Source organism: Trichoderma evansii (genome assembly GCF_050947405.1).
Source record: "Trichoderma evansii strain SZMC 28006 chromosome Unknown GGI43scaffold_9, whole genome shotgun sequence".
Lineage (NCBI taxonomy): Eukaryota > Fungi > Ascomycota > Sordariomycetes > Hypocreales > Hypocreaceae > Trichoderma > Trichoderma evansii.
The window spans coordinates 163,314-186,156 of NW_028145197.1; the positions used below are offsets into that span (position 1 = coordinate 163,314).

The 22,843-nt window shown below is 44.0% G+C and overlaps 8 protein-coding genes across 8 annotated transcripts; 3 read left to right on the forward strand and 5 right to left on the reverse strand.

Annotated features, from left to right (window-relative positions):
* Window positions 1-7: 7 nt before the first annotated feature.
* GGI43DRAFT_403985 (SDR family NAD(P)-dependent oxidoreductase) lies at window positions 8-1,679 on the reverse strand. Its single transcript, XM_083205866.1, has 4 exons — window positions 1,230-1,679; window positions 928-1,160; window positions 750-851; window positions 8-682 (listed from the first exon to the last, which is right to left on the reverse strand). Exons 1-4 carry the CDS (start codon window positions 1,526-1,528, stop codon window positions 492-494), a joined length of 825 nt encoding a protein of 274 aa, XP_083060765.1. The 5' UTR covers window positions 1,529-1,679; the 3' UTR covers window positions 8-491.
* On the reverse strand, window positions 1,578-4,069 carry GGI43DRAFT_367893 (uncharacterized protein). Its single transcript, XM_083202492.1, has 5 exons — window positions 3,922-4,069; window positions 3,658-3,869; window positions 3,299-3,590; window positions 2,742-3,247; window positions 1,578-2,685 (listed from the first exon to the last, which is right to left on the reverse strand). Exons 1-5 carry the CDS (start codon window positions 3,966-3,968, stop codon window positions 1,865-1,867), a joined length of 1,878 nt encoding a protein of 625 aa, XP_083060766.1. The 5' UTR covers window positions 3,969-4,069; the 3' UTR covers window positions 1,578-1,864.
* Window positions 4,070-4,487: 418 nt separating this feature from the next.
* GGI43DRAFT_403989 (flavin-containing monooxygenase) lies at window positions 4,488-7,306 on the forward strand. The gene is made up of 5 exons (XM_083205867.1): window positions 4,488-4,977; window positions 5,037-5,415; window positions 5,471-6,036; window positions 6,098-7,107; window positions 7,181-7,306. Exons 1-4 carry the CDS (start codon window positions 4,792-4,794, stop codon window positions 6,689-6,691), a joined length of 1,725 nt encoding a protein of 574 aa, XP_083060767.1. The 5' UTR covers window positions 4,488-4,791; the 3' UTR covers window positions 6,692-7,107; window positions 7,181-7,306.
* GGI43DRAFT_367937 (carbonic anhydrase) lies at window positions 6,830-8,030 on the reverse strand. The gene is made up of 6 exons (XM_083202493.1): window positions 7,800-8,030; window positions 7,659-7,735; window positions 7,548-7,604; window positions 7,365-7,484; window positions 7,181-7,304; window positions 6,830-7,107 (listed from the first exon to the last, which is right to left on the reverse strand). The coding sequence occupies exons 1-6, from the start codon at window positions 7,835-7,837 to the stop codon at window positions 6,969-6,971; spliced, it is 555 nt and encodes a 184-aa protein (XP_083060768.1). The 5' UTR covers window positions 7,838-8,030; the 3' UTR covers window positions 6,830-6,968.
* A 1,018-nt stretch (window positions 8,031-9,048) lies between these two features.
* Window positions 9,049-10,883, reverse strand: GGI43DRAFT_403993 (uncharacterized protein). The gene is made up of 4 exons (XM_083205868.1): window positions 10,399-10,883; window positions 10,047-10,347; window positions 9,852-9,986; window positions 9,049-9,784 (listed from the first exon to the last, which is right to left on the reverse strand). Exons 1-4 carry the CDS (start codon window positions 10,692-10,694, stop codon window positions 9,125-9,127), a joined length of 1,392 nt encoding a protein of 463 aa, XP_083060769.1. The 5' UTR covers window positions 10,695-10,883; the 3' UTR covers window positions 9,049-9,124.
* Window positions 10,884-12,588: 1,705 nt separating this feature from the next.
* Window positions 12,589-13,634, forward strand: GGI43DRAFT_433834 (glycoside hydrolase family 75 protein). Its single transcript, XM_083209802.1, has 3 exons — window positions 12,589-12,774; window positions 12,827-13,171; window positions 13,230-13,634. Exons 1-3 carry the CDS (start codon window positions 12,676-12,678, stop codon window positions 13,488-13,490), a joined length of 705 nt encoding a protein of 234 aa, XP_083060770.1. The 5' UTR covers window positions 12,589-12,675; the 3' UTR covers window positions 13,491-13,634.
* Window positions 13,635-14,374: 740 nt separating this feature from the next.
* Window positions 14,375-16,476, forward strand: GGI43DRAFT_403996 (general substrate transporter). Its single transcript, XM_083205869.1, has 5 exons — window positions 14,375-14,920; window positions 14,990-15,143; window positions 15,197-15,671; window positions 15,719-16,036; window positions 16,089-16,476. The coding sequence occupies exons 1-5, from the start codon at window positions 14,518-14,520 to the stop codon at window positions 16,362-16,364; spliced, it is 1,626 nt and encodes a 541-aa protein (XP_083060771.1). The 5' UTR covers window positions 14,375-14,517; the 3' UTR covers window positions 16,365-16,476.
* A 149-nt stretch (window positions 16,477-16,625) lies between these two features.
* On the reverse strand, window positions 16,626-21,919 carry GGI43DRAFT_367968 (uncharacterized protein). Its single transcript, XM_083202494.1, has 5 exons — window positions 21,347-21,919; window positions 21,071-21,269; window positions 19,880-21,007; window positions 18,817-19,820; window positions 16,626-18,743 (listed from the first exon to the last, which is right to left on the reverse strand). Exons 1-5 carry the CDS (start codon window positions 21,692-21,694, stop codon window positions 16,848-16,850), a joined length of 4,575 nt encoding a protein of 1,524 aa, XP_083060772.1. The 5' UTR covers window positions 21,695-21,919; the 3' UTR covers window positions 16,626-16,847.
* Window positions 21,920-22,843: the final 924 nt, after the last annotated feature.

Here is a 22,843-nt window from a genome sequence, read left to right on the forward strand (position 1 = left end):
CTGAGCATTTAGGCCTGCAATCCAGCAGGGATCTCCATTCTGCTGCGGGGTGAGATCTCCATTCTGTCATAACTTCAAGTAGTCTCGGTGCGTCATCGGCAATGTTACCTTACAAAAAAAGGAATAGAAAGCCTAAGGGGAACAGCTTTACGTGAGCTAGAGATCTGGTCACATATCCGTGATTGAGTGAAACTATTTATATGTAACTTGTGCAGGATCGAGAAATCTCCAGTCCATTTTCTAGTGTCAAATCATCAACGATATAGGAAATGCAGAAGCATCCATGGAGTAACGTTTCAACTCAGTAATGCATCAAATAGGGCTAGCGATCAAACATGGTATTGTATCTTGTAATATGCCTCTTTGAAAACTCGAATTGTCTAAATCCTTGAAATCACAACATAGTCTACCATCTGGCCGCGTACCTCTCACTCGCTCTACGAACGTCGACTCTGCAATCGTATTCCATGAAGATAACAAGTCGGAACCTATCATTGTGCTGTAAAACCCCCATCAACTGGAAGCATCGCTCCCGTTATCCATCGCGCTTCGCTGCTCGCAAGGAATACAGCAGCTCCAGCTATATCATCCGGCATACCAATCCCATGCAACGGGTGACGCTGTCGAATCTCTTCTGCGTCATGAATCTGTGTGGTATTGACAAAAATGGCGGTAGCAGTATCTAGTGAGGTGAAAAAATTATTAGAAACAAGATATATCATGACTTGTGTAGAATAGAAATTGCTTACATCCAGGGCAGATGGCGTTACAATGGATCCCATCTTCAGCATAGTCCATCGCGACTTGCCTTGTTAAGTTTGCCACTGCTCCTTTAGACGCTGCATAACACGCTATTTGTTCCATTAGTCTATATTTTCTATTTCCAGAATTTCTGAAACGAAATAAATGGTAAGATAAAGGACTTACGTATGTTTTTCCCACCGACCAAGCCAAAGATTGAAGAAATATTGATGATCCAGCCGCGGTCTCCTGAAGCAAGCTTATCTTGGCGCAGCATTTGACCAACAACGTATTTAGTCGCCAAAAAGACTGACTTTGTATTCACTGACATGGTCAAGTCCCACCACTGCTCAGGTGTCTCATGAATTTTGAGAGCTTTTTGTCCAGCTTCAATAGATATGCCGGCGTTGTTGACTAATCTATTAAAATTATTCAGCCAGACATTCAATAACTTCTGTCAAAGCGAAGATATTTTTTTTTATCCTTACACGTCAATGCGTCCGTATTGAGCAACCGTCGCGTTGACCATGGCCTCAATCTCAGCCGCATCGCTTACGTCTGCTCTCATAAACGTAGCCTGCCCTCCTTTCTGTCGGATCAAGGCATCTGTTTCTATTTCCTGTTCGGACTTGACTTCTTGTCGCGCACCTGGCCTCAAATCGACACAGACAACAATCGCGCCCTCTCGAGCATATGCCAGAGAAATAGCCCGCCCGAGGCCTGAAGATGATCCAGTCACGATACAAACCTTATTCAAAAGGCGTTGAGAAGAGTTTACTTCCGGCATTGTGGTTTGTCGTCTTGAGTGTGAAAAGTTGTAATATAACGCGATACTTCTTCTACTTCTCTTCCCTGGGTCATCATTTAGTAGTTATAATTTTAATACTAGTACGGCAGCCTGTCGCTAAAACCATTTGATAGATGGTTTTCTTATTGCACCAATTACTAGGCCCATTTCATTCGAGCTGCGTATGGGCGCCGCTATTCGGAAGCCATGCCCATGGTGACTCGGCTTACTTTCCACCTTCAGACTTTGGCGCATCAATTAAGCCTACCAATGCAGCGCCTCTTCCTGTGGCTTTCTCCACTCGTTTCCAAGTTCTACTTGCTATGATTTCCCATTCTATTCAAAAATCCAATCCGGATCATTATCACTACTGCGCCTGGCTAGTAAATCTGCAATTCTAGAAGCATGATGGCTTGTTGTCCACCCAAGGTCTCGCTCAATGCCAGATAATAGCTCCAATACAACTTCAAGGTCTCGTGAATCGGTAAATACTTGACCCGCCACGAAGAGGGCTTGGACAGAATGTACTCGCACAGCATCTGGCGGATTAGTCAGGCTGATGCCACAAATCTCCCTGGCGTGGCGGAGAGCCTCGCGTTCGCTTTGTCGATATGAATCTAGACGAGCAGAGACAGAGGATCGAACGGCAGTGGACTCTTGAGGCTGGTTTGTTAAGAGTAGAATGCAAGCCATGTGGTAGCTCTGCATTGTTGCCGCACATATAGACGCCTCATACCATATCTTTTCAAAATTTAGGGAATAATGTTCTTCGCTATTGTCAAATGTCCCCACCATATCCGTACTGCGTGTTCGAGCACTCGGAATGAAGCTCGCTGGGAGGTTGCAACGCCAATCTTGAAGCTCTCGAGTAAGCAAATTCCATCTTCCCAGTAGCTGCTCTTGAGTTACGCCAACTAGCGGTCGCTGCCCCGGCGGAAGGGAATAATGTTTTGGGTTTAATGCGTCGCCGGCGGCGATGAAATTCGCAATCTTGCCCAGTAGCCACACAAGCTCATTACTCCGTGCATCCTCCTCAACATCAGCGGCATTAGAAATGTAAAATGGCATCAGCGATCCACGCTCATCTGTAACGAGACCTGCATTTTGCCACAAACGTATATCTTTTAAATCTAGCCGTGTCTGCGTCTCACTAATAACTGTAGAAAATCAGTATAACAAAATAGGCAGTGGAGCCGGTACGTCCGGGACTTACATGCACAGAGCAAATCTTGTCTGGCGAGGCTCCAAAATATTGGACCCGAGACAGCAGCTCTTGGAATAGCGATGGGAGAGCCCAAAATGGAATTGGAGCTGGGATTTGGGCTGAACAATGGCAGTGCACTGAGATGAGCGCTCCAGGCTGTACCTGGTGCATCCATAAGCTCGTACGTGCATAATATCGTAATAGAAGCAAACAACTCTTCTTTATCAGCATCATCAGTTTCAAAAGCTCCATGATTGATAGCAACTTTGAGGTGCTTTATAGCACTCCCATAATGTTTGACGGACTGATACTGCCAGTCAACTTTGTCATCAAGCTGTGTAAGTGTAGTGCGCCTCTCATACGAATTCTTTCCAAAGTGGCTCTTCTTGTTATGCTGACAGTGTCCCAAATGTTTGGCTGCGAGAGCGCACACGGCGGATTTCAGTAACGGTTTCGTAGCGGCCATGACTGTCACCTTGTGGGAGAAGTAGGCGCCGGTATCAAAAGTATCCATCCTAGCACCTGTCAGCGCTGAAAATAGATAAAGGAGAATCCGTGTTCTTCACCATTGCCCAGGGCCCTCTTTGAAATATCTCAGCAATCGCATGGCCAAAAGGCCATCATGTACAGCCGTGTCTGAGCTAAGGACAGGCGGCGTTTCATCTTCATCCAAGGCTGTTGGGAATTGTGCAGGAATATTTGGTCCACCATGTGGTGTCTCATGTTCGCCATCATAGTGTGATTTCGAGGTCTCATCCTCGACGTACTGAGAGACTGCTAGGCTTGCTTCCCCTACATCCCAAGACAGCACAGTTGGGGAATCAGACTCATAGGGATCCTCAATATTGATGAATGTTACTGGAGAATGTGTCAGAATATGTCGGCTTGCTTGCTTAATAGAGAGTAAATTTGAGGGCTATAATACAATCTTTCGGAATGCTTAGCCATATTTGATTGTCGTCGAAGAGTGGCTGAGATTCTGTTCCGTCCTTTATTTTCCCGCTTGCCAGTACGCTGGTATCAAATGTTCGAAATATTGCCCTTTCTACGTAGCAACATTCACGGGAGCTTTTGATACAGTTTTGGCATATAGGCCTCACTTCGTCGCACTTTAGTTTTCGATTCCGACATGTAATGCTGTTAATTGTCTTAGATGGGTCCCTTGAAAAGAGTGTTGATGCATACTCACCAGCCACTGTATGATCGTATACTCTTTCGGCTCCTGGTCTTACCCATCTGCGTTTTTTTTTTTATAATAAATTAATAAATGAAGCTTAAATGGATAGAAAGTTTTTAAGGAATTGATGCCGACATGTTACTTGAAGGAGGAAGTTCGCGGCGACCCAAGAAAGAGAGAGACATTAGCGGCAATCAAGCCGAAGGGCTGGCTCCACGCCATCTTTATTAACGCAAGGTCTAGCTTTACAAGGCGCCCATCCAAGCCAATAGACTCAACTTTGTCTAACAAAAGTGGACATCTAGGAATACTAGCACTTTTCGCTTTGATTTCCCAAATTATCCTACTCATTGACGCATTACCATAGTATCTGTCGTCTCCAGAGATGGGTCCCATAAATAGTACCACGGAAACTACTCTGCATACTGCTCGATTGCATCGGCTCGCTTGCTAAATCTGGTTATCGCCCCAGGCAGAGTTGCCTAGCTGAAGATTCTGCAGCCACCCTCAATCTAATTATGAGCCAAATGGGTCCACTGTCTCGCACTTCTAGTATTGGGAATAGGAAAGTGAGCCGACCCAATTGCTGCTGCCTACCGTTATACCGTGCATTTCGGCCCACCTTCCATGCTCGCTTGGGATGCCATGATGAGAGGATGGCACTTACATCATAAATTGTGCCCGCATTTAAGTAAACAGAACGAGTGTGAAAAGTAGTTTCCATGTTCAAGACAGAGAATTTATAAGAAAAAATCGCTTTACGACGCCTTATTTATGTGAATATATAGGTAGCTACTACCATATGGAAATTCTTGCCATCTTTTATTTTACTCTATTCTTCATAGTTGATTTATAGAACATCTATTGCAACCGTATCGAAAAATGGCACAAAACGCGGACGCTCTCCAAAATACGGATGTGCTTATCATTGGCGCAGGCATGTCCGGTATTGGATTCGCCGTGCAGCTGGTGAGGCAATTCGGCACAAGAAACTTTAAAATAATTGAAAAATCCGATAATATTGGCGGAACATGGTGGGTAAACTCGTATCCAGGATGTGGTTGCGATGTGAGTCTTCGACTTGGTTCTACTTACCCCTCAACATTGCTAAGAAGTGATTGACCCAGGTTCCATCTCATTTCTTCTCTTATTCCTTTGCTTTAAACCCCAACTGGACTAAGAAATTTGCCCTGCAGTCGGAAATTCATGACTATTTCTCAGACGTAGCGGCGCAATACGACATTCATAAACATGTTCAGTTCGCATCTCTTGTCGAGAGAGCCTCATGGAATGAAGCATCTGGGACCTGGGGTGTGACAATTCGAGATCTCCAGTCATCTACTATAACCGAACATCACTGCAAAATCCTTATATCTGCAGTTGGAACACTATCTGTTCCGCGGAAATGCTCTATCCCGGGAGCTTCAAGCTTTGAGGGTAGAATATTTCACACAGCACAGTGGGATCATGCATTCAATTGGAAGGGCAAAGAGCTCGCCGTGGTCGGTAAGTGTCTCTCTACCCGTCAATATCTCCCATTTTATTTAACGGTGGGATATAGGAAACGGCTGCTCTGCAACACAAATAATTCCTGAAGTATGTTCCGGCCCTGGAGCAGCAAAGTTGATCACACAGTTCTCCCGCCAATCACATTGGCTAGCTGAGCGCCCAAATCCGGAATATTCCGCTCTGTTCAAGTGGACAATGAAGTGGATTCCTCTGGCCATGCGCATTTATAGAGCAAAGTTATATTGGGACAAGGAAAAGGAATTTAAGGGATTTGATATAGAGACTGGCGCTGAGATTCGCAGTGGTTGGTCAAAGGAAGCAGCTGATTACATTCGAGCTAATTCACCCGCAAAATACCGAGATTTCCTTGTCCCTAACACCGAGATTGGATGCAAGAGGCGCGTCAACGACACCAATTATCTTGCCAGTTTACACCAAGACAACGTCAATCTCATTTACGACGATCCAATTGATGAGATAACAACCACCGGTATTCGCACAAAATCTGGAAAGACTATCGCTGCTGATGCTATTGTTCTCGCCGACGGCTTCGAAACTCAAAAGCCATTTGGATCGATGGAAATTTTCGGAGAAAAAGGTACCAGCATCCAAGATCATGTCAGTAAAAGCCAACGCTTCTAAATCATGAAGAGCTTTTATACCTAACTTGATTATGTAGTGGAACCAAGTCAGCGAAGGGGCGCCTTCTTCATATTTTGGAACATGTTTATCGGGTTTCCCGAACTTCTTTATGCTGATGGGCCCGAATACCTTGAGCGGTCACCTTTCTGTCATCTATACCACAGAATGCCAGATTAACTTTACAATTCGCATTATTAGGCCCATCTTGAATGCCATAAAGGCAGAACTGCCGTGGTTCGCAGTAAATGGGCCCGATCGCGATATTGTCGCCGTCAAGCCTTCGGCAGAGAAGCAAGACATGGAATCAGTGCAAGAAAAAGCCAAGAGGCTCGTATGGGCAACAGGATGCACGTCTTGGTTCATTGACACGAATACTAAGAGAAACACAATAATGTTTCCTGACTGGCAGTATAAATTCTGGCTAAGAAGTATTTTCGTCTCGTGGGACGACTTTGCTTATCGAACATCAGAGACGTTCAGAAAGAGAGCTAAAGGAGCGCCGATGAAGAAGGTGACCTCTATTTGTGCTGCATTTGGTGTTATCATAGGAATTGGAGCTTACCTGCATGTGAAAAGATTTCCATCCACTCTGAACGAGCAATGCAATTACTCAAATTCTGGGCTGGTTTAAATTGAAATGAAATGAAGTTATAAGTATATGTGTTTTCATTTTCATTTCAAATACACCCTCTCATCAGATACACTGTTAGCTGAACTTCTTGGAGTTTGATCACAAAATATGTGTTTATTTCTACATACTTCCAATGGCACATTGCGAAATGTCTGAGGCTTCAATTACATATGTATTCAATATATGTATTCCAATGGTTTAACTTTCGATTAATCTTAAGTATCGTACTAGATCTCGTTTGATTGCCCGTGGCAAGTTTAAGAGCATAATTTACTTATTAGTTTTCCTCTGCTACGGGAACAAGTTTCCCGGTTAGGAAATCGTAGACATAGCCATAAACATGCTTCTTTAGCTCTTCTCTCAACAGGGGTGAATCTCTTATGAAATTTATGTCACTCCTGATAGATTCTTTGTGTCTAGCATTGTAAAAGAAATGAAAATTAGTATCTTTGTCTGCTATATGCAATATGATATCTGGTGTTGACTCACTGTTCCAAATCCTTACCAGGATAGGTACCAAAAACAATCTTATCAATCTCAGCTCCATGCTCAGGATGTTTGGCCTTCAGAGCATCTTTCAGGCTGTCTTCGGTATTGTGTGTACAGCCACAGTCTAAAACATGCCGAATATTAGTCATTGAAGATGAACTGACTGCACAATGCTAATACTTACCAAAATGATGAATAATTACAATATCCTTAAGGGCTTGTCCTTGGGTAAATGTTTCTATGAAGATAATGGCTTCTAGGCTGGTAGTAATCCTGCCACCCAAGTTTCGGATAACAAATGCTTCTATTAACCACGAGTAAGAACTTGAACACTTCAGTATACTTTATGTTTATTGTTGAGCAATACCGTCGCCTTTCATATTAAGGAACATCTCAGGTGATGTTCGAAAATCACAACACGCAACTGTTTAAAGTTAGTGTTAAGCCCTTCGCGTATTAAATGGGCAGAATATCTTACAGATGAGAGTTGACGGAAGATCGAAGCCATCCTGTCCGACGAGGAGCTGCGGCTTATGCTGAGTTTCCGCATAAGTGCTAAGTTTAAAAGAAGTCAATAATTACATATTCTTCTTTCGTTAATTCAATAGTTTTTACCCACCGGTTTCTCTCAAGTAGCTCTGTCCAGGTTGGCGCCATTTTTTCTTAGGAAGTTTTATTGCTTTCGTAATTGGGTTAGAAGTAAGTTTAGAAGTGACTGCAAAGGATGTCGGATGAATCCAATGTTAGAGGGCGACACATGGTTTTATATCTGTTGAAGGCTTTAATATGATTCTATTATAACCAATGCTAATGCAAATGATTCCATTCCAACTGATGTGAATAAACAATCTTCATAGCTCATACGGAGGGTGCTACAATGCTAGGCACATCACCAAATGCCCAATTGAGTATGTGCTAATGTAGTACTTTAAATTTCTTGGCTTGCGTTTAAGCGATAGTACGACTGCGCTACGCCATTAATTGCGTCAGTGCTTATACGCTTTGTAATCTCTGCCTGTGACTAACCTCATCTTGGTATTTGGTCGCGGTGGAGAGCTATAGTATCGCCGCCTACGGAGTGCATCGGCTCCATACATGTATCATGCATACTATAGGACTCCATATCATGCATACGACTATAGGGATTTTCGCGCGAAATCAACCTCTCATGTATCCTCGTGCTTACCAATTATGAAATTCGATCGTACTGTAAACCAAGTAGAATGCCGAGAAATCCGACCGACCATACGGGCTTGCTACACTCCATTATACTGACAAGTCCAGGAGAACTGGATAAGCTGTATTAATAACATAATAAACTCTCATATTGCCCGTGTAGAGCCAAAGCGGGGTAGCGTCAAGCAACCTAGGGCTTTATAGTAATTGGAAGGCCTAACATGTAGGTAGGAATTCACCTGGGCTGGCAGCTGATAGCAGAAAAGTAATCACTAACTGTTAGCGCGGGGATTGTGTCAAGATACATGTACCGCATTATAGAGCAGCTTCAGCCTAGACTCCATCCGCGTTAATTGACTACGCAAGCATTGCGGTTTTTGCTGCAATAATGAAGACAAAATCCTATACTTTTGGTGTAAGTAATATTGATGACGATGATCCAGCTTTAATCATGTTTGCCGAAGCACTTTTTGGCTGAATTCATTCCCAGAAAATAGAATGGAGAGTCTCTATTCCATGGCACGCTTGAAGAGCTTTCTCAGGACAGAGTATGTTGTAAGAAAAGCGCATCCGAGCATCAATCTGCTCCAACAACGATTTAATACTAATTGCAGTATTGAATCAAGAACTCTCGCAGTGAAAGGACATATTCGATGTTAATCTATAATATACATATACAGAAGAGGGCCAGCTTGGGCTAAAGATATTATGAGTAAAAGTGGTACTAAGTTATAGCTATAAAAGTCAAGTTTCTTTTCGACAATTCAGTCATGTATCCGCTGTGCAACATGTGATTCCATCACAGAACTTCCTATCAAGAGAGCTGCAAAATTTTCTTAACCTCCACGCTTCTACGATACGCCCGTTTCCCACTGTAGCAGTAAAATCATCACGGGTTTCAATGGCGGCATTAGCCACTTTCGCTTTTTGTGTTAAGAGAAACTCAGCGCGCGTGTGATGTCCTACTGATCCTTGAAGATATTTGAGCTCAACGGCAAAGCATTGAACTTCTTCTTCAAGTAGTCCACGTTCGTTAGGTGAAATACAGCCCAGCAATCGGCTCGCAAAAATCTGAATGATAAGAGAAGTGCCAAGAAATTCATAGCGTTTGTCAGGGTTAGCTTTATTGTTTGCATGGATCAACGCCATGTTCAATTCTCGACGCCAGACAGCAACATCCGATCGTAATTCTCGCACCTTTGCGGTCACAGAGCCAAAGCCTTCGGCCCGTGGAGAGGTTTCAACGGCCACCATGTGACACGTTTTCTTAACAAGGCCGGGGAGTCTGGTCAAGAGTAACAATAGTCTTACGCCAAGGGGAGATCGATCCGTAAAGGTTTCTCGTTCAAGGGTGGCATTTTGAATAGCTTGGGCCCACATGGGGTGATCAAGAAAACAATTTTGGTTGTTGAGAAGAGCCTCCGCACACTAATGACAGTAAGAAGCTATTACCAACTTGAAACCAGAACGGCATTCTGTTTGACAGGATACTCACAATGGGATAGCTCAATGATAATAATAGAGCAATGTCAAAATCGGAGGTAAATTGCGCCGGCCCCCGAAATTGTATAAGTTGGGCAGCTCCCGCAATATGATGAAACCACAATTGTCCTTTTGATGAATTCAAGATCTATTGAACCGAATACATTAGCTTTCTACGAAAGAACGAAGCAAATGATAATCGACTGACCTCAAAGATAGATAAAATCCCCATAGCACATAGAATCTCAGCAGTATATCGATTACTCGGCTTGTAAATTGCTTGCTGCAGACTTTGAAGAGCTTTCCCATAACACTGAAGGATAGCCTCGTCACTTCGCCTATAGTTAGGAACTAGAAGCGAATGCGCTGCAGTGATAAGACACCGAAATGCATCGTCTAGAGCCACAACATGTCCGAAGCGTGATGGTATAAAAGAGAAATATGACCACTGCCTATCCGTTAGAATACCAGGTAGTTGACTTGAATCCAGTTGTAGCAGAGTCGAAGCACTAAGGCGGTCAGCGTTTTGTGAGATGCTGTGGAGCTGGTCTTGTACATACACTGGCCCTATGTGCACAGATGTGAGTGAAGAAAAATTGAGAGGATCTAGACCTATATCTTTGACCAGGAGCTCTAGGCCTGATAAGGGCATAGAAGGTGGCGGGCTTAACACCTTGTTGTTTCTAGCCAACTTGTAGCATTTAGAAGGCGGCTTAGATTGGACGTCATTTGATACGCGACGCGACGCTCCAACGGCTTTCATGGCATGTCTCCTAATTTTGGAATGATTTTCCCGTGAAAGTCGTTTATTGGGCGCATGGAAGATAAACTCAAAGGCATTATTTTCATCTGCCATTGTGCCACGCTAAAGTCCCATGCTAATGCGCGATTCGCTGCCCATCTACTCCGTAATTCTAACTGGATACCCAGGATGGATGGCACCTACTCAAAGAGACTGAAGCGATAATTTCCAGGTGATTATCCAGCTTGTATTCGAGAATCCTTCGATTTGTGTGTAGTTTGAGCTGACCTGCATGATTTGAAGACTGGCTAGGAGAAACCTGGATAAAGGTCATTATTATGAGAGCACATGCCCAAACCAGCACCTAGTAGCAGGGGACCCAAATATTTGTCAGCACTAGAGAGCGCGGTGTTTAAGGTCAGCATTGTTGGAAACACTGGCCGCCGACCTCTGATTGGACTTGGGCTGCTCCGTATATTCTCCCGAGATGTGATTCCTGGAAAATTTGCTGGCCCACCACTAAAAGAAAAGGAAAATTCTCTACTAAGTTTACTTAACTCGAACTATTGAAGCATTATTATAGCGAACCATCGCTGCCGTCTAGTAGGCTAGATGCTTTGTTATAGCCGGTGAGGTGCTATTACAGTGACCAGGTCGCAATAATATAGCTTTGATGACGATAAAATTGGATAGCCAGATGATAAAGCAGTATTAGAGATGTCCTTCTCGGTAGCATACGAGAATTACCCATCGAATGCAGGAATTGATACTTTTTGTCTCCTGCTAAGCCTATTGATCCGGGCGTCACCTTTACTTGCGTAGTTGATTCCGATAGAGCCGAGATGGCCGAAAAGTGTGAGTAAGCTACAAACGCAATCGGTCATAATAATTCTTCGTCGGCCGAGCCAGGAGAAAATCATTCGATGGCAGCGGTGCAATGAGCACTCATAACGTAATTAACATATGTACGTATGTTGAATATTCATGTAGAGCAATGGAGTAAGTAATGCAATATTTTATGAGCCCCCTATAGCAATGACGATAACTCAAGTGTAAACTACAAATCCTCCCGTTGAAAACATCTACAAAAAAGTAAATACAGATTTCTCATTTCAATACATATGTATATCTGCTTGGGTTGGGAAACATTTCAATGCACTGCTATTTAACGGTAAAGTATTATAGTGGCACTAAAAAGCTTATTTATCCTTGGCTATTTTAGGGCTCTGAACTATTAGACATGATAAGTACGACAAGCACGGGCCCTGTAATAAGATGTGATCTTATTCTAACTACAGCTCTTGGGATTAGAAGGATGGGACTTGCATTACACCATAACCACACATTTCTTTTTTTTTTAAAAAAAAATCTCTTAGTAAGAAAAACAATACGAAAGAAAAAGTCAAATAACCACAAATGGCAGTTCAACAAAACTGGATAGTAATCATCTTTGGCACACCGCTTTTGATTGACCTCGAACCCAATCGGATTTCATCGCGTCAAGTGGCTAGCGGCGCCAAGATCTGCGCACATGCTTGGTTTTCCCCAAGTTGTCGTACAGATGTTGTACCGTATTGCCTCTTTTGGGTCTCGCGCGCCTACTGTCTTCTGTCAAAACAAATAAGCTCGTATAAGCTCTTCGGTAAACAGGTGGCCCATATCCAAGCCAAGCCGCCCCCTACTGTATGTAGCGAACGCGGCTACTACGTTACAAAGCCTGTAGGGGCTAATTGAGACTTGATTTTCCTCCAATCTGATTCATTGGGGAGTTTTAAGGACCTTCCTCATCCAATTCGAAAAAATTAAACTTGAGTGAAAAGTTCTGATTGTGAATTAGTTTCGTTGCACGCCAGCGTTTCAGTACTACGAAATATTCGGCAGCAAGCCGAAATGGTGGAGAGAGTAATATTCCGTAAAGGAGTTAACCAAAATGCGGAGAGTGGGGGGGTTATTCCAAGGTGTCAAGCTTAATTGGAAGTTTAATATGTTGCTTAAAAATATATATATTTGGCAACCAATCCTCTATTATGCAATTCATCCATCGCAACCTACTAACTTCTTCGTTTTGACAATTCGTCTTCCACAACTCACCAAAATGCTTCACAACGTTCTCATTGGCGTTGCTACATTCGGCGCAGCCGCCTCGGCCTTTTCACTTCCTGCCAACCTCAAGACAATTTATAACAACCACAAGGTAAATAAATTTAGTACAATGCTTATAACCTGTCTAACTTCTTTTCGTTTAGTCGGGAACATGTTCCAACAAACTCTCAGGAACGTTTAGCGGCGGAGCAGTCTACTGTGGTGATATTCCGGGTGCTATCTTCCTTAAGGGAAGCTCGGGAAATTATGATAACATGGATATTGATTGCGATGGCGCCAATAGATCCGCTGGTGCTTGTGCTAACGACCCCAGTGGTCAGAGCGAGACGGCTTTCATGGATACCGCCAAGACATTTGGTATTCCCGATCTTGACGCCAACATTCACCCATATGTTGTATTTGGTAATGAGGGCGGCAGTCCCTCTTTTAACCCCCAACCCAGCATGAAACCTCTTAGTGTCATGGCTGTTGTATGCAACAACCAAGTCGTAAGCTCATACATCTTTCCCCTTCCTATTTATTATGGAGTCTGATATGAAACGCTAGTTCTATGGCATTTGGGGCGATACCAACGGCGGTACTTCAACCGGAGAGGCTTCACTTGCTCTAGGCAAGCTCTGCTTCCCCAATGATGGCCTGAGCGGCGACAACGGCCATGATCCCAAGGACGTCTTGTTCATCGGTTTTACCGGTTCTGGTGCGGTGCCCGGCAAGAGTGGTGCGAATTGGGCGGCCAAGAATACCAATGACTTTGAGAACAGCATTAAGGCTCTTGGAGACAAACTTGTTGCCGGCCTAAAGGCTTAAATGGGGACAAGAAAGCTCACAGAGATATCAAGAGATGTGTGGCAATATTTTGCATTATAACGCTGTAAATACCTGTATATGGACATATAAAATGCGCTATACCACTATATGTATATAGATTGTTTCTCACTAGCTGAGATGAATTATGATATCTTTTCGAATTATCTCGATATGAATAAAACCGTGCAAGGTATCTAGAGTCGCGGTGAGAGAGAATAGCTTTTTTCCCTTTGACCGCGATAATACCCGAGGATTTTATTCCCGAATTATGATCGCCGTTCTTTCCCCTCACATCTCGAAATCTGGGGATCGCAAAAATGATTGGTGCGGATGAATGTCGTATCGCAATAGTGGATTGTGCGGAGATCAATTGGAAATGCTGGTGGGCAAGTGGTTTGCAAAGACCCGAGATGGAGAAATGATCAGCACACAGAAATACGTACTGACCCCGATAAACTCTCCGCATTAGTGCTCTTATTACTCTCATGTACGCGTATATTCATTTTGCAGTCTGGGTTTTTTTCTCAGCCCTCTTGGCAGGCAAGGGCCGGCGATTCTACAGCGCCAAGTTGCCCCATTCTTGACTCAGTCTCACTAGGGTTATTGCGCGCATGACCACCAGACGAGATTGATCGACAGATCGTGGATATGATAATTGCCATTCTAGTGATGAAAGCAGTTAAGGATATTTTTCTTGGTATGGTTTTGTTGCCCGCTTTCTCTACCACCTACGTAAGATCCAATGATTGTCGTTCAAATCAGATGGTCGATCATCTTAGACAAAGTCCGGGTGTCACCGAGAAGGCGTTTAAGCGCTGCCATTGACGAATGAGGATCACTGCATTCAGATTTGAAACCCATATTTGGGTATTTTTACTCAACCTGGCATTTTGTGCTGCCTAATGCTACATTGAATGCCGATGATCGGATCGTTCATCAGACATATAAAGTTGCATGCCCAGATTTCAGCTGCATCGGATGAGCAACGCCGACGATCCACCCATTACTTTTAGATACATTGGACACCATGGCTGTGTTTACTGAAAAGCTGGCCAAGCACAATGCGGCCAATAAGCTGTATAAAACTTCTTTGTTAAATACTGTCTGCCTTGTTGCTGGACTGTCAATTTTCTTCTTTGGCTATGACCAAGGATTAATGGGCGGCGTCAATACGACGCGCGATTATGCCGAACGCATGGGCTTTGGTCACTGGGATGAAGACCAAAATATTGTTGTTGTTGATAAGCCTTTATTGCAAGGGGGCATAGTTGCTGTGTACTATCTTCCTGGCACGCTATTCGGATGTCTTCTTGGCGGCTGGCTTGGCGATCGCTATGGCCGCATCAAGACGATTGCCGTGGCTTGTATTTGGAGTATTGTTGGAGCCACTCTACAGTCGTCAGCTATGAACGCAAACTGGATGTTCTGTGGTACGTCACATTTGCGATATCTAACATTGTATCAAGCGCTATGAAATATTGACTGACTGACTGGCAAAGCACGCGTATTAAATGGCATTGGAACCGGTATTCTGAATGCTATCACGCCAGTTTGGGCAACGGAGACGGCTGCCCATACCTCCAGAGGACAGTTTGTATCTATCGAGTTCACCTTGAACATCTTTGGTGTTGTTGTGGCATACTGGCTGGAATTGTAAGCTAATCGGATAGTAATTGCCGCTTGGGACGTTACTAATATTTTCACAGCGGTACTTCTAAATATCACGACAATACATCTTCTTTTATTTGGAGATTTCCCGTCGCGTTTCAGATTCTTCCCCTCTTGGTTCTTTTCGTCGTTATATGGTTCATGCCAGAATCTCCTCGCTGGCTTGTGAAAGTCGGCCGTGAAGAAGAAGCTCGCTTTATACTGGGTCGCCTTCGAGGAAATGAAGGTGAAGACGCTATTCAAGCGGAAGCCGAGTATCAGGATATCGTAAATATACGAAACCTTGAAAAGGATACATCAACTCAACAAAGCTATTTCAACATGTTTTTCGGCATCGGCTCCGGGAATTTACACACTGGCCGACGCGTTCAGCTCGTCATTTGGCTCCAAATATTACAAGAATGGATTGGCATTGCAGGAATAACGATTTATGGGCCCGAAATTTTCAGCATTGCTGGGATAAGCTCAGAAGACAGGCTCTGGGTTAGCGGTATCAACAACATCACGTACATGGTAAGTCGATTATGCACGCTTTATAATATATTCTAACAAAGGTTCAGTTTGCAACATTAATTTGCGTCTTTACTCTCGATCGTATTGGTCGCCGTTGGACTCTATACTGGGGAGCAATTGGACAAGGCATTTGCATGTTCGTAGCAGGCGGCCTTGCTCGGGCAACGATCAATGCTGAAGGGCAAAGCAACCAGAAACAAATTGGCGGAGCAGCGACATTTTTTGTTTTCCTCTACACCGCGATATTTGGTGCTACCTGGCTTACTGTTCCCTGGCTATACCCTGCAGAAATCTTCCCATTGCAGGTCAGAGCCAAGGGAAATGCTTGGGGTGTTGTTGGTTGGTCTATTGGCAATGGCTGGACTGTAAGTTCTCTCTTCAAAATTCTCATGTAGCCATGTCTCACAATAACTTCAGGTATTACTGCTTCCCACAATATTTAACCGTCTAAATGAAAAGACTCTATACATATTTGGAGCTGTTAATGTGCTGTCCATTTTCGTCGTTTGGGCGCTGTATCCCGAGTCGAATCAGCGCACATTAGAAGAAATGGATCTTGTCTTCGCTAGCGACAGCATATGGGCCTGGGAAGCTGAGCGCAACTTCGCTAAGCTAAAAGAAGAGAATCCTCAGCTGGTTCAAGGATCGACTGCGGTTACAGATATAGAACACGCTGCCCCGGCAAAGATGTAATGCATTTAGAAAGAGTTAAATCTTTACGTGCGCGTACCATACATTGCGCATAGATATGTAATGTATTTATCACATCTTAATGCCGAATCAATAAAAAGAAATTACAATCATTGACTCAATCTTCACATCATAAATACTTTATGACCCGCTATCATTATCGACCTGACGTGGTAAACACCGTGCATACATAACTGGGACCTTGTGAAGCGGCGATTGTTAGATTCGTTTACTAGCCGTGCTTTAAATATTGAAACTCGTAACTTGCGCAAATTAACTGTCAATTCCCACGATATTTTACTTGCTTTTACCTATTGGCTACCAAAGATTTACATTAGAATCGCGATTTCTAACACTGAATTATAGACATTTGTCAATTTTAAGTAGAAAATGAAAGAAAAAGTAGTTAAGTAGCTATAGTCGCTTCGTTTCACTCATTCAAAGGATAGCTCATAGTATAGCTTATGTATCATATCTCATCAGTCATCAGGCTCCTGCCCAGAATCGATCCCAAGCATCTTTACAAACGTCTTTCTGCAAGTGATTGAGAAAATCGTCAAACTTAACAGGCTCGTCTCCATCCACCCTCATCATGCCATCTTTTATGCCCCTCCAGCCCTCTATCGGGAGCCTAATGTAATTATGCCCTTTATCGCAAAAATGCATCACATTAGGCGATCCCACCTTCTCAGGGTGATGTCTAGCGTTGTAGCATATCTCGCAAATGAGCGTGGTGGAGCATTCTGCGCAGTAGTGCACAACCGATTCTCCCCACCAAGCGTATCCGGCGACAGGACTGCATATGCCTCCATCACAGCTGCTTGCAACAGTAAAAAGATTACCAAGATCCCCCTCATTTTCTGGTGCCGATGGCTTTCCGCTTCTGAGGCTATCTACGGTTTCAAAAGCTGAGATCCCTTCAAAGGCCGTCATTCCTCCCTTGATTTTTACATCTGCATCATCACTGGATCCATCTTCTGAGTCAGCGTCGGAGCCCGCGTCAGAATCAGAGTCTGATTCGTCTTCCTCCTCCTCTGCAGGGGAAGTAATTTTGGAAAATATGGCAGATATGACAATCCGCGCATATCGTCGAATATCCTGCCCGTCTGGAATAGCTTTGCTCAAAACCATCAGGGAATGGCCCAGCTTTTCCAAATTTTGACCATCGTTCCAAGAAACTTTATCACTTAGACCAGCGAAGCAGTCATCAAAAATGCTTTGAAGTCGCTCCTGAAATTCGCTACCTTGACCCATCTTTAAGCACATTGACGCTATAATGATTCGACGATGAACAAGGTCTATGCTGTTGTAAATTGGCACGGCCAAAGAAAGTGGTCTATCCATCAACCCTTTAAGTGCTGCAAGCGCCTCTGCTTTGACATTCGGATCACGCGAGCCCCGAAATGTTTCGTACAAGACGTCGGACATAGTATCTACTGAACGTTGGAGAGTAGTTTGTGGCTCCTCGTCTGTTATAGAATAAGGCCATCCGTTGGAAGTGCTCTCAAATATTTCGTCCAAGAATTTGCGAGAATTTTCAAGATCTCCAGCCGCTCTAAAGTAGGTCAACGCCAACTCGAGGCGCATAGGAGCACCAGAATTCAGTCGATCCAGGAATTGGATAGCATCCTTATAGACCTCAATAAGAAATTCAGCTTCGCCCTCTTTGAGGGCCAGGGCTCGAAGTTTGATATGGCGCTCTTGGCCGTCGTTGCAATAATTCCAGGCCATCCAAGTCAGCCTATCGTTGAAACTCCAGCTCTTCAATGTTCGAAAATATCCAGCGTGATCAGATGCTTTCTCAAATAAATTGAGCTCTTTAACAAGAGAATCTCCAGGACTTAGGCCCGTGGGATCGATCAACTTTGCCTGAGTGTAAGATTCAGCTGCGGCTTCGCGCATTCCTAGCTTCGTTTCAACGCTTGCTTTTGCCAACAGAGCTAGACGTTTGAGTGAGGTGGGGACATTGACGGTTTCAATGCCCTTAGCACACTCTAGAATGGTTTCGAAAGCTTTGTCCTTTTGGTGTAGTTTCAGCAGTACATTGCAGTGTAGGATTGATATCTTGAATTTTTCCGTATCGTTGTCTCCAGAATGCAAAGAAATATTTGCTTTGTTGCACATTAATTCTGCAGGTTTATACAGTTTATAATGGAAGAAAAGCTCTCCCAAAGCACGATATGCGGTACAATCCATTTCAAGATCACTGAAGAGGCCAGGCAAGCCTAGCGAGCTCTTCTCTTCGCCAAGCTCTTCCTTGGTCTGAGATTCAGCGTTTTCGCTATCACTGGGAGTCAGATCTCCAGCTTTGGCCTCTTGCGTTGACGTTTCTTCCGGGAAGTTCGCTTTAGCTTTATCGGTAATGAGATCATCGAGTCCAGCCTATATCGCGTATCATTAGAAAGAAACCAAGACTAAGAAAAAGCGGAAAATAAATAAATAAAACGAAACTTACAACACCCAAAAGGCCATAGAGGAGTTTATACACTGTTGACGCCGCTCCAACGTCAGCTGCAGTATATATGAGGCGAACGTACCCCTTAACCATCCCCATTCGGCATCTTCGAGAATCAATAGCAACATCAGCCCACCACGAGGCTGTAGAGGGTGTCAAGAGAGACGAGATTTCTGGAATCTTGAGGTTCTCGGCCCACAGAGCAGCCTTATCGTTCACTGCACCCTTGACATTCCTATTATATACCATCCCAGTGCGACTGAGGGTTTCTGCAAAATCAGTATGTGAAAGTGCCATCGCAAACCCTTCCATAACTTCTGCCTTCTCTTGGGGTGTGTGCTCTTCCAACTTGATGTCAACAAAGTGAGAAAGTAGCCAATAGGCAGAATATAGTCGCAGGGTATCCTTGATTGAGTGTCCTGGACCCAATGGCTCTGGCTTTACAAGATTGACACAGTCTAGCAATATTTGACGATTAGCTTCTGATACTGTGAACCGCCAGTCAGAATTTAAAGTGGAAGCATCTCTAAAGAATGCTCGCATTGATCTTTCTTTGAACTTGACGGGCAAAGTGCCATCGTTATAGGTATCATCTGGGTTGTTCGACGCCGAATCCGCCTTTTCAACCTCTTCAATTGAACTAATGTAGGCGCCTCTGGGACTATCTCGTGACTCTGCATCCAGAGCAGGATCTCCAATTTGAAGGAACTTGGCAGCCACTTCGGGAATTTCTTCGAGGCTGAAGCTGTCATCTTTAGAGAGATACACCAGCAGCGAGGTTACTTCGTCGAGGGTAAGGACCCGGCGGGAAAACGCAAGCCAGTGAAGTAGCTTGAGAGCAATCTGCTGGCGAGCAGCGGGCATTCGGCGCTGACACTCATTCAACATTATCTCGTATACGCCTTGCAGTGTTTCTGGCAGCGGGCGTGCGAGAACTTGAAGAGCCGCACCTTCACGACCAAGGGCATCAAGTCTTGCCAAAGTGTACTCAGCATATAGCAGATCTAACGCCATAAATTAGTAAATCTCTATTACTGTATGTTAGCTCGGAATTTTCACTTACTTGGCGATACCTCTTCCACTTTCTCCGCAATTCTTTGTTGGACGTAGCGTGTAAATCTTTTCAGATAGCCCAGTTCATTTATCCGATGCCATATAAGTGACTTGAAATCTGCCAACTGCTTCTCTTTCGTTATTTCTATGGTGCTAACTTCGGCTTGCTCCGAGACCTGCTGTAGAAGTTCAGGGCGAGACGTAACCACAATCGATATGCGAAATTGTTCTCCCTTGATCAGTTTAACAAACTCGGGAAACTGAGGGAAGTTGACTAGCTCGTCGAGACCGTCAAAGAGGATAGTTAGACGATTCGATGTGTCTTTATCGAATGAAGGCCCAAGTATTTTGAGCAGCAAGTCTTTCCATTCCCAGACATTGTAAAAATTGTCGTCGCGAACTATCTCTGCGTTGATCCTCTCACAGAGTGGCGCACTCTGCTCTACTACTTGGTTAATAACAGTGATTATTCCCTTCAAAAACCAACATAGGTCTTTTTGCTGCTCTCGAAAGTAGAAATGAGCCACACAGGTACGTTGACTTGAATCTTCTTTTGCCAAACTGTAGAGCTTGTCGTATACTGTCGCGGCTAAATGACTTTTGCCAGTACCTGGCTGTCCAGCCAAAGCAAGGATTGGCTTCAGCACTGAAGCATCTTGTTCGTCTTGCTTTATCCACGCCTCCCACTCGGGCTGAGAAAAAACCCATGCGCAGGTATCTGGAACCAGGGTCTCTTTGAGGATTTTATATTCATGGCCTTCTCCCTCCACGTCGGGCATTGTACTTCGCACTCGACTGGCTGATGCCGGCTTTGATGCCTCCTGAGATGATGGCTTTCCCTTATGGTCGTGCTTAGCATTCTGTTCTGTGAATGCTTTGAGTAGCTTAGCAACATCGCTTCGAATGTTCTCCGTATCTTGGCTGATCGAGAACATGACTTCTTTCTGTTCTTCAAGCATGCGTGTGTGCTCTACTTGGTTGGTCTGTAGCTCGCCATTCATCTTTTTCAGCTCTTCGCTATTACCAAGAATGGCAAACTCGGTGGCATTTTGTAGCCTTGTGAGGTCTTTATCCATCTTCTTTCGAGCCCCACTCAAATCACCATCTTCACCTCCAATCAAATTGGTAATCCATTTTTCTATCGAGGTACATCATGTAAGTCGCATGGAAATTAAGGCTCGATAATTGATATGTAGCTTACTAAAACGGCCAAGTTCTATATACTTGTGCGCATAGCCAGTTAAAGTTAGAAAAGATGTAAAGACATCCATAAGACAATTCTGGTATGCTTTATGTGATGGAAGGCGAGTCTCTAAGATAGTGACACGCTCTAAAAAGCTATTCATGTCTTCAAAGAATACAACGACAACATCGTAGTCAGCTGAGACTTGTTTGCAAGCCTAAAAAAAGACGCGTAGCGTTAGCTTAAGATGTGATTGCCACGTGTTGTGACCGCTAAGATGGGGATTGATCTCACTGAAAGGAGATATGTAATTGCAGTGCCAATGGCGGCAGCTGGAGGAAAGGCAGGAGTGGCAGCACTTATTAGCTGCTGAGCACCTTTCTCGATGAAGTCGATATTCGTAGCAAAGAGGCTACGAAGCTTGTCCACCTTTTTGCTATTGTGTCGAAACTTGTGAAAAGCATTCATTTCACCTGTGCCGAAATCTATCATAGCCTGGACATTATTAAATTTGGGCTGAAGGTCAAATCCAACGATACCCTTATACTGCTTAAGGGCATCCTTCCATAGGTCGGCAACATCGCGATTATCCTTTTCAATATCTTCGGCAGCTAATTTTTTTTCCCCCTCATTGGCTGCCATGATATCAAAGATAGGGAATGATAAACTGGGATAAAAGACAGTAGGAAAGTAAATATGATAGGCAAGGCTGGAAGTTCTGTTTACTATAAGTGAATATGAAACAACCACAAAAGGAAAATAATATGGCCAAGCTAAATGGGGTTCAGCTCATCTTAAATCATTTAGAAAATGAATAGTAAGTAGGAACAGCTGCAGCTAAATTCACTCAGCCCTACGAGGAACTCCACAAGACGAAATGAAGAACTGCTCAATGAGCTTGGCATGCATGTGTATTAGCAGACATATCTTTCTATGCCTATAGCCGCATGATCCTTGTTGATTGCTGTCGACTGATCACGCAGCTTAGCTGCCATCCATTTGCCTAGCGTGTAAGCAACCAAAATGATAACATATTCCGAGCCAATAGGATCCTATGACTTATGTATAAACTTGGTTAATTTACTGTAACCTAACTTTTGGAGATCGTTGAGATATTTTTAACCTCCTCACAATTTGTATAGTCTTTAGTATATTATGTGACCACGAAACAGCTGAGCTTGGGTTTGCAGAAAGAATAGACAAAGACAAAGATTGGTGGACTTTTCTGAAACTAGGGCTCCTAATACTAGTGTGCTGGCCACCGAGAATCAAGTAAACTAAATGCCAGGAACCCCGCAGCTAGCGATCGTAAGACGAGCGATTATTAAACCAAACGAACGACAGAGACGCCGTCATTGGTATTCGAGCATCCATGTCGTCCCGCCATTGGAGCGACGGAACAGCCCTTAGCGGAGATAGTGCTTAGGCGGAGTCACGCAGTGGAGTGTCTAAAATGAGAGCTGATCTTAAAGTGGCTACAGGATTGGTTTCCTGGCTGGCAGACCGAGGCCCTAAAAAAATACGGCGTTGTGACGCATCACAATTGGCCCTTGGCCTGCTGGGACCAACCCCAAGTTAAGCACAGGACAATCGGAGGCTCTGCTGAGTGGCATATTGACAGCGATAACCCGATCGCTACAAGTGGTCCAGCAACTTACGCTCTCTTTCGTTATACCAACTATCAATGAGGCCAAGCGCTTGATAGACTCCTTTAACATTATAACACCGCGAGAATTATCCCGCAGAAAATATAGCGTCAACATAAGCGAGAAAACTAGATTCAAACGGCAA